Source organism: Podarcis liolepis (genome assembly GCF_965112155.1).
Source record: "Podarcis liolepis genome assembly, chromosome: 2".
NCBI classification, from domain to species: Eukaryota; Metazoa; Chordata; class Lepidosauria; order Squamata; family Lacertidae; genus Podarcis; species Podarcis liolepis.
The window spans coordinates 121,668,082-121,681,685 of NC_139555.1; the positions used below are offsets into that span (position 1 = coordinate 121,668,082).

Sequence of the window (13,604 nt, forward strand, 5' to 3'; positions counted from 1 at the left end):
TCCAGTATTCTGTGTCGTTTTTATTTCATTTAATAAAACAACCTTTTTTTTCATTTCTCTGATGTGTGCAACATCTTTATGGGACATAAGATTAAGGACAGAAACAGGTATTCATAATGGATGTATGTTTAACTCCAGTAAAAACGCTCATAGATCTATAAAGTTGGAAGGGACCACGAGCGTCATCTATCCAACGCCATGCAATGCAGGAATCTTTCGCCCAACATGGAGCACTAACACACAACTCTGAGATTAAGAGTCTCGTGCTCTACTGACTGAGCTATCCCAGGTCTTAAATATCCTGAATATCTTACATGAATGCTGGACAAACTTGTGGGTTCAGATGCACACCTTGTGGCACAGCCTTGTCAGGTCCAGTGACTGCCAGCTGTCACTGTTTTTATAATATCATTCCATCATGAATTCTTTGATGGGAAATGAAAGTTTCTTTCCAGCGGAAGCTCTGTCCACATTCCAAGCACTGATACGGCTTCTCGCCTGAATGAATTCTTTGATGGGAAGTGAGACGGTGGTTCCGACTGAAGCTCTTCCCACACTCCAAGCACTGATACGGCTTCTCTCCGTTATGAAGTCTTTGATGGGAGGTGAGATTCTGCTTTAAGCTGAAGCTCTTCCCGCACTCCAAGCACTGATACGGTTTCTCCCCCGTATGAATTATCTGATGGGAAGTGAGATTATCCTTCCGACTGAAGCGCTTTCCACATTCCAAGCACTGATATGGTCTTTCCCCTGTATGAATTCTTTGATGATTATATAAGTTTGCCCTTAAATTAAAGCTCTTTCCACATTCTAAACATTGATATGGTTTCTCACCTGTATGGATTCTTCGGTGGGAAGTGAGATGAGCGATCTGACTGAAGCTCTTCCCACATTCCAGGCACTGATACGGTTTCTCCCCTGTATGAATTCTTTGATGGGCAGTGAGACTTGCCTTTTGGCTGAAGCTCTTCCCACAGTCCAAGCAATGATATGGGTTCTCCAAGGTGTGAACTCTTTGATGTGAAGTGAGATGGGAGCTTTGACTGAAACACTTCCCACATTCCATGCACTGATATGGTTTCTTCCCCGTATGAATTCTTCGGTGGGAAGTGAGATGAGCGATCTGACTAAAGTGCTTCCCACATTCCAGGCACTGATATGGTTTCTCCCCTGTATGAATTCTTCGATGGGCAGTGAGGCTTGACTTCTGGCTGAAGCTCTTTCCACAGTCCAAGCACTGATACGGTTTATTTTCTGTATGAACTCTTTGGTGGGAAGTGAGATGGGTGATTTGGCGAAAGCTCTTTCCACATTCCAAGCATTTATATGGTTTCTCGCCTGTGTGAATTCTTTCGTGCTTAGTGAGACTTGACTTCCTGCTAAACTTCTTCCCACATGCTAAGCACTGATATGGTTTCTCCTCGCTGTCAGTTTCTTGTTGAGAGCTCTGATTGAGAATCTCTTCCGTCTCCAAATATATATTCACTTCCCCTACTCCGTGACTATTGTTGTGGGCTCTCTTATTCTTGGTTTCCAAATTTTCACCTTCTGCAAGGAGAACAGAAACTGATTAGAATCACGGGATGAAGTTGGGCTCCAGATTATTGAGCCATGTCAAAAAACAGTTGTGATAACGAAAGAACTGAACGGACTTAGATGCGATGCAGAGCTTTCCAGTATATCTGAAGGAGCGTCTCCACCCCCATCGTTCTACCCGGACACTGAGGTCCAGCACCAAGGGCCTTCTGGCAGTTCCCTCACTGCGAGAAGCCAAGTTACAGGGAACCAGGCAGAGGGCCTTCTCGGTAGTGGCGCCTTCCCTGTGGAACACCCTCCCACCAGATGTCAAAAGAGAACAACAACTACCAGGCTTTTAGAAGACATCTGAAGGCAGCCCTGTTTTGGGAAGCTTTTAATGTTTGATGTATTATAGTATTTTAATATTCTTTTGGAAGCCGCCCAGAGTGGCTGGGGAAGCCCAGCTAGATGGGCGGGGTATAAATAAATTATTAATAATAATAATAATAATAATAATTATAATAATAATTATTTCTACAGAATTAACTGCCCCTTAACTGGCATTAAGGGAACAGGTGCCATGCTACAGACCACTGGTTCTCAAACTTCTTCTCTGGGCCACACTTTCAGAATAAAAATTTGCTCATGCCAAACCAATTTTTTTATTGATAAGAAATACATTGGAAAAACAAAAGAAACACCCCCTATCAGTGCTTGATTTATAAAATAGAACACAACTACTTTATAATATGATCATGGGACACCCCAAAAGTATAAAACAATGTGGTTACATAAGAACAGGCATCATTTACCAAATTTAATTATAAGCTAGCCTCTTGCGTAGGTACATTAAGTATGTATGCAAATTCAATAAGAGCTGTGAGCTTGCTTTTATATCAGGTCTACTTTGAGGCAAGCAAAGACTTGTATCCTCATCAACACAAAGAAGCCTTTCTCTTTTCTGATCTTTCATCTCTGTCAGAAAATATATTTTGATAAGATATCTATCCAGATACCATATTTTACTATATGCTACACTGAAATGTTTAATTTTTTTCTTCGATTGTCTTTTAATCTTCCCACTACACTTGCCATCCTCTCCTGCAACACAAGGCTGGCCTGCCAAACCCTTTGAGAACCACTGCTATAGACAGCTGAAATTCAGCCATGGGTTACAGGGAACCAGGCAGAGGGCCTTCTTGGTAGAGGCACGTGCCATGGGGAGATAAACAATTATATGCCCTTCCGTAGGGAAGCTGCGGGTGTGTGTGTGAGTATGATAAGTATGTAATATTTGTTTACAATGTTTTTGGATTGTTTTCAATCTTTTTTTTCTTTCTTTTTTCTTGTTTTGTTTCTTCTGTATTCTTTAAACAAAAATAAATAAACATGCAATCAATTATATGACCTTCCGTAGACACCTGAAAGCAGCCCTGAATCAGGATATTTTCAATATCTGATGTATCGTGTGATCTACCCACGGTCATTGCCAGGAATTGTTGAGCTTTTTTTAGGAGATTGAAAAGGACCATCCAGGTGATCACTTTACTAAATACCAAGATCGACCCTGAACGCCCCCATAATCGACCGGTCAATTGCAATTGACCTGTGGTACATGTCTGCTTTATATTATGTTGGAAGCTGCCCAGAGTGGCTGGGGAAACCTAGTCAGATGGGTGGGGTACAAGTAATAAATCATCATCATCATCATATTCAGAAACAAAACGGTTGATCATTTTCCATTCCAGGTTAACTGCAGGGGCATTAGAATAAAGGTAATGGACCCCCGTACGATTAAGTCCAGTCAAAGGCAACTATGGGGTTGTGGCGCTCATCTCCACTTGCAGGCCGAGGGAGTTGGCATTTGTCCACAGTGATGGAAACCAGAGCAGTGCACAGAAATACTGCTTACCTTCCCACAGCAGCGGTACCTATTTATCTACTTGCACTGGCATGCTTTCAAACTGCTAGGTTGGCAGGAGCTGGGACAGAGCAACAGGAGCTCACCCCGTTGCGGGGATTCGAACTGTCGACCTTCTGATCAGCAAACCCAAGAGGCTCAGTGGGGGGCGTGGTTGAATTCCATCACAATACCATTGGTTCATCACACACCCGATTTTCAAAACAGTTCTTGTGACCCAACAGAAAGACTTACCGAGAGAGACCATGATGCCACAGGTCTCCTCCATGACTTCCGTATGCAGAGCTCTCTGGTCGGGATCCAGCAGCGACCACTCCTCATCCGTGAAATGCACAGCCACATCCTCAAAGGTTGCTGGACTCTAAAAGAAAAAGGAAATGTTTCCACCTCAGAGAAAACATATGGATTACCTGCTGCTCATTACTGTTGTTCATTGTCTATTAATTGCTGTGTTTTTTAATGCCATTATCGTGCTGAGCATTTTAATTATGGGTGTTTTAAGGGAAACGTTTCATTGCGTGTTTTAATGATCGCTCCTTCAAGCTTATTCTTTCTGTAAACACTTTTCCTACGTTGCCAGCTGTTTAGAAGCCTATGTTAGCATTAAGTGTTGTTAATAATAATAATAATAATAATAATAATAATAATAATAATAATAATAATTTATTTATACCCCGCCCATCTGGCTGGGCTTCCCCAGCCACTCTGGGCGGCTTCCAAAAGAATATTAAAATACTATAATACATCAAACATTAAAAGCTTCCCGAAACAGGGCTGCCTTCAGATGTCTTCTAAAAGCCTGGTAGTTGTTCTTCTCTTTGACATCTGGTGGGAGGGTGTTCCACAGGGAAGGCGCCACTACCGAGAAGGCCCTCTGCCTGGTTCCCTGTAACTTGGCTTCTCCCAGTGAGGGAACTGCCAGAAGGCCCTCGGAGCTGGACCTCAGTGTCCGGGCTGAACGATGGAGGTGGAGACGCTCCTTCAGATATACTGGACCAAGGCCGTTTAGGGCTTTAAAGGTCAGCACCAACACTTTGAATTGTGCTCGGAAACGTACTGGGAGCCAATGTAGGTCTTTCAAGACCGGTGTTATGTGGTCTCTGCGGCCGCTTCCATTCATAAGCAATACTACAGCTACTAAGAAAAAACAATTAATTCAGGTCTAGGGAGGTGAGGAGGGGACAGAGGCACCCTGGCTTTCCCCAACTCTCTCCCCGTACTGATTTGCTCCCCATACCTGATGCCGTGCCACAGAAGCTGCTTCCCTTCCATTGTGAAGAAGAGATGGCTGAGGAGGTCTTGCCGGCATCACCCTGTCAACTGTGAGAGACAAAGTTAGTGGGAAGCCAGTAGCACTTGATGGTCTCTGAGATTAACGAATGCATGCCTAAGTACACACAGGCCTTGGAAAAAGTTTTATTTTTTAGTGTTTACAAAGAAATGTGTTTATACGTGTTAGTATTTCAGTTGTGTGAAAACACATTTCTACTTCTTTGGGCTTTTGTTCTCAACTCAAAAAGTGTATTGGAAATAAATGCATGTTTAAGCAGTGGGAAAAGCTAGAGAGGTGTCTTTTGTTCCAAATATTAAAGCAGCTCCTAGGTTTATTTTGCACTCAACAGAGGGAGACCGAAGTGATATACATCCCATTCATCCTTACCAAGTGGACTCCGTTTGGCACCAAATGGAACCATCTTAGGAAAAACCGTGCTCCTTTCTGCAAACTGATTCCGTCTCTGAAACAGTAATGAAGAATCAAAACAAGGAATGACAGGAGCAAAATCCTAATGCAGAGGTCAACAAACTTTTTCAGCAGGGGGCTGGTCCACTGTCCCTCAGATCTTGTGGGGGGGGGCAGACTTTATTTTGGGGGGGGGGGATGAACAAATTCCTATGCCTCACAAATAACCCAGGGATGCATTTTAAATAAAAGGACACATTCTACTCTTGTAAAAGCACCCTGATTCCCGAACCGTCTGTGGGCCGGATTTAGAAGGTGATTGGGCCGGATACGGCCCCTGGGCCTTAGGTGCCTACCCATGTCCTAATGGGATCTGGCCATCATTCCTTGGATCCTTTACTGAAAAAGTTGGGCAAATAGCAGAGTTTTAAGATACCCTCCCTCATGTTCTGAACCCCCTGGGGACTATCTAGATGGAACACTCACCTGTGCCTCCTCCTGCTTCTTGTCTGCCTGGCTCAGGAGGAAACCTTCGGCCAGGGCCACAGCCTGGGAACAAGTGTCTGCTCCACAGCCTCTCACCCAGCTCTCCATCTCCGGTGGAAGGACAGCCAGGAACTGCTCCAGAATCACCAGGTCTAGGATCTCCTTCTTTGTGTGTCGATCTGGCTTCAGCCACTGACAGCAAAGATGGTGGAGTTGGCTACAAACCTCTCGGGGTCCTTTGGCCTCCTGGTAGCAGAACTGCCTGAACTGCTGGCTCTGGGCATTTGAGCCGAGAGTGATTTTCTCACTCGGGACTTTCTGCACTGACTTTTCCCAGAATCTCCCACGGCTCTCAGTCTTGATGGCATCGTAGCCTCTTCCTGCTTCAGGGCCAGCCGAGTCTTCCTTTTTCTTCTGCGCTCCAAGGAAGCCTCCAGGAAGTCGAAAGGAACTCCTTCGCTCTTCTGCCATTTTCTGCCTGTCCTAATTAACCAAGACATTTTTTTGTTATGGGATTGCTATGCTGTAAGGAGAGGAAAAATACTCCCTGTTGAGGTATCTTTAGAAACCTGGGATGTATTATAGTTATGCAATAGCCCTTCTGGAAGAAAGATTTTCAAGTAAAATACACAGCCCACCTTCTAAGAAGGCAGTTCTCAAAATGCAGGTAATTAATAGTAATTTGTTATTTGTACCCCGCCCATCTGGCTGGCTTTCCCAGCCACTCTGGGCGGCTTCCAACAAAGATTAAAAATACATAAAAATGTCACACATTAAAAACTTCCCTGAACAGGGCTGCCTTCAGATGTCTTCTAAAAGTCAGGTAGTTGTTTATCTCTTTGACATCTGATGGGAAGGCGTTCCACAGGATGGGCGCCACTACCGAGAAGGCCCTCTATCTGGTTCCCTGTAGCTTAGCTTCTCGCAGTGAGGGAACCGCCAGAAGGGCCTCAGAGCTGGACCTCAGTGTCCTGGCAGAATGATGGAGGTGGAGACACTCCTTCAAGCATACTGGGCTGAGGCCATTTAGGGCTTTAAAGGTCAACACCAACACTTTGAATTGTGCTCGGAAACGTACTGGGAGCCAATGTAGGTCTTTCAAGACCGGTGTTATATGGTCTCGGCGTCCGCTCCCAGTCACCAGTCTAGCCGCCACATTCTGGATTAGTTGTAGTTTCGGGGTCACCTTCAAAGGTAGCCCCACGTAGAGCGCATTGCAGAGGCAGTTTGTCTGAGACACCAGAGGAGCTGGTCTGGTTTCTCACTACCTTACCATGTTTTGTTCTGTTTTTAAAAAATTGAAGTTGGAGCTGTGATTGACAGGTGAGTTGTTTGGATGCCAGGCAAGTGTTAGGCATCCCTGGGGACCTAAAAAGCTGCCATTTCGCCCTCTGATTTAATGCACATTTCATCCTAGCAACCAGAATGCAGCTTTCCTGTACATCTTAGATTAGGAATTAGGTTATTTTCTTCAAATACCTCTATGGAGTGTTTGTGGGTGGGTGCTAAAGAATCTCTTCCCCTCCAAAAAAATGGCAAATGCAAAAAACAAAACAAAAACAAGCTACAAAGAGGCTGTCCAGATGTTCATTAAGAATTCAGTGTATAGTTAACTTACAGCAGAATGTGTTGTGGGCATCAAGGAGTTAACACTCAGTGCTGACTCAGCATCATGTGACACGGGGCATTGCCTAATTGGTCTATAGCCACCTAGTATAAAAAGTATGGCTGACAGCCCCTCTCTGGCATCTTACCTATATGTAGTCCCACCTGTGTATGCTGATTTCTGGATGTAAGAAGACTGCTTTATAACGATACAAATTCAAGATGGGTGACACCTGGCTTGAGAGCAGTACATGTGAAAAGGATCTAGAAGTCTTGGTTGACCACAAACTTGACATGAGCCAACAGTGTGACGCGGCAGCTAAAAAAGCCAATGCAATTCTGGGCTGCATCAATAGGAGTATAGCATCTAGATCAAGGGAAGTAATAGTGCCACTGTATTCTGCTCTGGTCAGACCTCACCTGGAGTACTGTGTCCAGTTCTGGGCACCACAGTTCAAGAAGGACACTGACAAACTGGAACATGTCCAGAGGAGGGCAACCAAAATGGTCAAAGGCCTGGAAACGATGCCTTAGGAGGAACGGCTAAGGGAGCTGGGCATGTTTAGCCTGGAGAAGAGGAGGTTAAGGGGTGATATGATAGCCATGTTCAAATATATAAAAGGATGTCACATAGAGGAGGGAGAAAGGTTGTTTTCTGCTGCTCCAGAGAAGCGGACACGGAGCAATGGTTCCAAACTACAAGAAAGAAGATTCCACCTAAACATTAGGAAGAACTTCCTGACAGTAAGAGCTGTTCGACAGTGGAATTTGCTGCCCAGGAGTGTGGTGGAGTCTCCTACTTTGGAGGTCTTTAAGCAGAGGCTTGACAACCATATGTCAGGAGTGCTCTGATGGTGTTTCCTGCTTGGCAGGGGGTTGGACTCGATGGCCCTTGTGGTCTCTTCCAACTCTATGATTCTATGATACAAAACTGCAGCTGGAATAAAGCCTCACTGAAAATACAGCTTGACTCTTGAGTGCTTCATGTGGGGCTTTCGTACATTGCAACAGAATGGCATGCATGTCTACTCAGAATGCGTCTTACATGAGAGTTAAAGTGGGCACAGGACTGCGGTAACCAGATCACATTAAGATTGGTCGGAGCTGTACAAATTTGTGAGTGGCAGTCAGAAAAACAAGGCTCTATGCCGTTCAAAGACGCATCACTCTGTTTAAAGGAAGCAAAAGCCCTTCTGCAGCCATTTTACTGTCTTTTCTCCAGTTTCACACCCACCATATGAGGTAGGTTTATCTTGTCGCGTGACTGGAGCAAGGCAGTCCGTGAGCAAACAGAATAAGGCGAGTTCAAAATGTGAAACTGCCCAGACTTGTGGGGATTATTTGATGCCGCTTCTCAAGGCTGGCAAAACAGGTTGTGTCTTTCCTTCTGCTGCAAAAGGAGAACAAGAAGAGCGGAACAAAGCCATCCAAAGACAGAGGAGGGCGGGGAGAAACTTGCTTTGTGTGGGTGGTTCCCCCCCCTCCTTCTGCCTTTCATTCTGGAGCAATGGTTTCGGGGAGCAGGATTGAAACAGCTCAGGGCAATGTGAGGAGGGCACAGTATGTGTAGCCTGAGATAAGGCTTAACCCTGAAAGATTGTCTTTTGGGTCCCTTCCAACTCTACAAGTCCGTGATTCTATGACCTCCTTTGATGGGCAGAAGCACTGCGTCAATTTGCGCATCTGGCAACCTAGTAACTTAATGCCCACATCTATCTATCTATCTATCTATCTATCTATCTATCTATCTATCCATCCATCTACCTACATTTATCTATAAACAGGCCTGGCTTTGCAAAGACAGGGAGGGAGGGACAGAACTTCCACCCCCTATGGCCTCCTTTGATGGGCAGAAGCACTGCGTTAATTTGTGCATATGGCAACCTAGAAACTCTATCTATCTATCTATCCATCTACCTACCTACATTTATCTATAAACAGGCCTGGCTTTGCAGAGACAGGGAGGGAGGGACAGAACTTCCACCCCCTATGACCTCCTTTGATGGACAGAAGCACTGCGTCAATTTGTGCATCTGGCAACCTAGAAACTCTATCTATCTATCTATCTATCTATCTATCCATCTACCTACCTTTATCTATAAACAGGCCTGGCTTTGCAGAGACAGGGAGGGAGGGACAGAACTTCCACCCCCTATGGCCTCCTTTGATGGGCAGAAGCACTGCGTCAATTTGTGCATCTGGCAACCTAGAAACTCTATCTATCTATCTATCTATCTATCTATCCATCTACCTACCTTTATCTAGAAACAGGCCTGGCTTTGCAGAGACAGGGAGGGAGGGACAGAACTTCCACGCCCTATGACCTCCTTTGATGGGCAGAAGCACTGCGTCAATTTGTGCATCTGGCAACCTAGTAACTTAATGCCCACATCTATCTATCTATCTATCCATCTACCTACATTTATCTAGAAACAGGCCTGGCTTTGCAGAGACAGGGAGGGAGGGACAGAACTTCCACCCCCTATGACCTCCTTTGATGGGCAGAAGCACTGCGTCAATTTGTGCATCTGGCAACCTAGAAACTCTATCTATCTATCTATCTATCTATCTATCCATCTACCTACCTTTATCTATAAACAGGCCTGGCTTTGCAGAGACAGGGAAGAAGGGACAGAACTTCAACCCCCAATGACCTCCTTTGATGGGCAGAAGCACTGTGTCAATTTGTGCATCTGGCAACCTAGAAACTCTCTCTATCTATCTATCCATCTACCTACCTTTATCTATAAACAGGCCTGGCTTTGCAGAGACAGGGAGGGAGGGACAGAACTTCCACCCCCTATGGCCTCCTTTGATGCGCAGAAGCACTGCACCAATTTGTGCATCTGGCAACCTAGAAACTCTATCTATCTATCTATCTATCTATCTATCTATCCATCCATCCATCCATCTACCTACATTTATCTATAAACAGGCCTGGCTTTGCAGAGACAGGGAGGGAGGGAGAGAATTTCCACCCCCTGATCCGGGGACTCGGGGTGTGTCCCCCTGACCCCCTCAGCACCCAACCCCCCCCAACCCCCCAGGACCCCACTTCCCAAAAACGCGCGTCACAGAGAGGGGGCTCACCGGGTGCCGAAAGGGCGAGCGAGGGTGGGGCGTCCAGGAGAGACAAAGGCCACGTTCTCCACCCCGAGAGGGAAGCCAGGAAGGAAGAGGCTTCGGAGGCCGGATGTTTTGCCAGCGCGCTTCCGCCCTGCCACTTCCTGTCCCCTCTAGGAAGCCACATCGCTGGTCACAGGGCGCCTGTTGGGCGTGCAGGTGGTCCCCGGGTTCCATTCCTGGGAGCCTCCGCTTAATCAGATCCAAGCAGCAGATCCAAGCACCTCCCCCTTCTTGCAATGCCCAGCGCATTTCAGCCCCTGGGAATTATAGTTTGCGAAGGGTGCTGGGAACTGTAGTTCACAAGACATAACCGGCTGTACATTTGAAAAAATAATATATACTATTCATTGTATAGTGGTGCCTCGCAAGACAAAATTAATTTGTTCCGCAAGTTTTTTCTTCTTCTGAGTTTTTCGTCTTGCAAAGCACGGTTTCCCATAGGAATGCATTGAAAATCAATTAATGCGTTCCTATGGAGACCGTCCGGGGACAGAGGGGAAGCGCCGCGCGCCTTCCCCTCTGTCCCCGGACCTGTTTTAAAGCAAGGGAAGGGGCAGCGGGGAAAATCGCTTCTCCCCGTTGCCACCCCTTGGTTCAAAAGGGGCCCGGGGATAGAGGGGAAGGCGCGCGCCTTCCCCTCTGTCCCCGGAGATTGCGGGGCTGGCAACGGGGAGAAGCGATCTTCTCCCCGCCGCCCCTTGCTTCAAAAGAGGTCTGGAGGTCACCGGAGCTTGCGGTGCAAGCTTCGTTTTGCGAAGCAAGCCCATAGGGAAATGCGTCTTGCGAAGTGGCTAAGAAAACGAAAAACTCCTTCGTCTAGCGAGTTTTTCGTCTTCCGAGGCGTTCGTCTTGTGGAGCACCACTGTAGTGGTACCTTGGGTTACATACGCTTCAGGTTAGTCTCTGCTAACCCATAAATATTACCTCGGGTTAAGAACTTTGCTTCAGGATGAGAACAGAAATCGTGCGGCGGCAGCAGAAGGCCCCATTAGCTAAAGTGGTGCTTCAGGTTAAGAACAGTTTCAGGTTAAGAACGGACCTCTGGAATGAATTAAGTACTTAACCCAAGGTGCCACTGTATTGAATTGTAGATTTCAACAGAAGTAGCTCATAAAGTTCAACGAAACAAGTAGAAGACCCAGTGGATCAGTTCATTCTCTAATCAGTTTATGCATAAGGTCCATATATGTGAAAGTGTCTATTCCACCTGTCGGTTCATAGAGTCCAAGAATCCACATGAAAGGTTGTTGCAGTTGCACAGAATCCTTTCACAGAGTCTCAGACAAGGATTTCTGGAATATTAGCCTTGTTTCGCCGTCCTAGGCTTCACCAGTAGTACAAACTCATATATGATATCACAGGACAGTGGATCTTATAGCATAGTAGTTTGTACTACTGATGAAGCCTAGAACGGCAAAACAAGGCTAATATTCCTCTGTGAAAGGAATAAACTTATTAAAGAATAAACTGATCCACTGGGTCTTCTACTTGTTTTGTTGAACTTTATGAGCTACTTCTGTTGAAATCTACAATTCAATACAATGAATAGTATATATTATTTTTTCAAATGTGCAGCTGGTTATGTCTTGTGTGTTTATTGAATGTTTCACGTAATCAGAGGTTTGTTGTTTTGGGAGCTGTAGTGGAGCACACAGGGCTGCCCCCAGCAAAGCAGGTGAAAGGGTGCCGTGCGATTTCCCATTTCCATCTTAGGAGCTGAGATGGGTATTTTGCACAGCCAAGTACATTTAAATCACGTTTTTACACAAACACTCCCTGCATGAGAATCCCAGGAACTGCAGTTTGCAAAGGGTGCTGGAAACTAGGTCTATAAAGGGTAAACTGCAGCTCTCGGTATTTGAGAGAGGCAGGTCTTTAAATTTTTGATTTCTTGGCGGAACAGACTACTTCAGCACAGGAACTGTGACCTAATTAGAAGGCTCCTAATTGGAAGAAGACAGTAGCAGCCACATTACCACACTCTTTGAATTATTGCTTCATGAAGATCTAGGATATTTTATTTTTATTTCATGTGATGGTTTTGAGGAATATGCTCACCATCAGCAATGGGAAAAGTTAAACCTGACATTCCAGTGTTAGGATATCTGTTATCGACAACAGCTTTGAGTATGCACGAATAAACACTGTCAGGAACATAATTATCACCATTATGTAAAGGTATGAAATACCTTTTGGTATTTCATTCCCTCATCTCACCATTTACAACCCCTCAGAGCATGGGGATCCACATAACTGAGGATAGCATTTCATGCATCTGATGAAGGGGTTTGTAGCCCACAAGAGTTTCTGCTTGAATCAATTTCTTACTGTTTTAATTTGTCACAGGACTGCTTTTAGTCTCACCGATTTCAGTGGGGCTAAAGCATGTATAAACAGTATCATTCAAATCCATGGTAACAGTAGGCAGTAAACCTCTGCAGCTAGGTTCCCATCAGCCCAACACTCCCAACGAACACTAGGTATTAAGCAAAACAGAAATAATTACAGAAAATGAGGGCAAGTTAAGCTTTTGGATAAGGGGCCGTCACTTGGTCAATCTCTGTACAGTGGTACCTTAGTACTCAAATAACTTGGAACCCAAACACTGCAAACCCAGAAGTAAGTGTTCCGGTTTGCAAACTTTTTTTGGAACTCGAACGTGCTCCATTTTGAGTGCCACACTTCCGTTTGGAATGTTACCCTGACAATTTGAGTGTAACGCTTCCGATTTGAGTGCAACACTTCCGATTTGAGTGTTACACGCTGAGGTCTGTCTGTTCTTGCTTTCTATTTTGCATTTTTGTTTTTGCGGCTCTTTTTTGTGTGAGACTGTGTGGAACGCAGTTCAGCTGCTGATTGATTGTGTGACTGTAGTACATTGTTTATTGCTGTTTTGGGGGTTAAATTGCTGTTTTGGGGGTTGCTTTTAACAGTCTGGAATGGATTAATCCATTTTGCATTACTTTCTATGGGAAAGTGCGCCTTGGTTTTGGAACGCTTTGGTTTTGGAACGGACTTCCAGAACGGATTAAGTTTGAGAACCAAGGTACCACTGTACTGCTAATTGCTATCAAGTCTTGCTTCATTTCATCTTGGGAGACAGGAAGTCTGGTCTTTAAATTAATCTCAAAAACTATAGTAAGGGCCAAAGCGAGAGGGCGATTCCAGCATTCTTCAATGCTTATGCCAACTCCCAAATCCAGCTGTGATCCAAATAACAGGTTGCATTGAGCTGCTATGCTTACAGCAGGCAACAGGCATACAGAG

The 13,604-nt window shown here is 45.2% G+C and overlaps 1 protein-coding gene across 3 annotated transcripts; it reads right to left on the reverse strand.

Annotated features, from left to right (window-relative positions):
• On the reverse strand, nucleotides 1–10,526 carry LOC310701202 (uncharacterized protein). 3 transcript variants are annotated; one of them, XM_083491707.1, is made up of 7 exons: nucleotides 10,302–10,526; nucleotides 8,257–8,379; nucleotides 5,607–6,089; nucleotides 5,100–5,175; nucleotides 4,677–4,759; nucleotides 3,674–3,800; nucleotides 1–1,548 (listed from the first exon to the last, which is right to left on the reverse strand). In XM_083491707.1, exons 1-7 carry the CDS (start codon nucleotides 10,509–10,511, stop codon nucleotides 401–403), a joined length of 2,250 nt encoding a protein of 749 aa, XP_083347833.1. In that variant the 5' UTR covers nucleotides 10,512–10,526; the 3' UTR covers nucleotides 1–400. The 3 variants fall into 3 exon arrangements, with proteins under 3 accessions (XP_083347833.1, XP_083347835.1, XP_083347834.1); XM_083491709.1 differs by having other exon boundaries at nucleotides 8,257–8,315; nucleotides 10,302–10,476; XM_083491708.1 differs by lacking the exon at nucleotides 8,257–8,379.
• Between the last annotated feature and the right edge of the window lie 3,078 nt (nucleotides 10,527–13,604).

Excerpts from the sequence above, each read along its gene's own strand:
- LOC310701202 (XM_083491707.1), bottom strand. The coding sequence starts at position 10,511 with ATGGAACCCGGGGACCACCTGCACGCCCAACAGGCGCCCTGTGACCAG. Across the intron at positions 4,760-5,099 it reads TGCCAAACGGAGTCCACTTG|TTGACAGGGTGATGCCGGCA; the intron begins GTAAGGATGAAT and ends TGTCTCTCACAG. Across the intron at positions 1,549-3,673 it reads TGGCATCATGGTCTCTCTCG|AAGGTGAAAATTTGGAAACC; the intron begins GTAAGTCTTTCT and ends TTCTCCTTGCAG.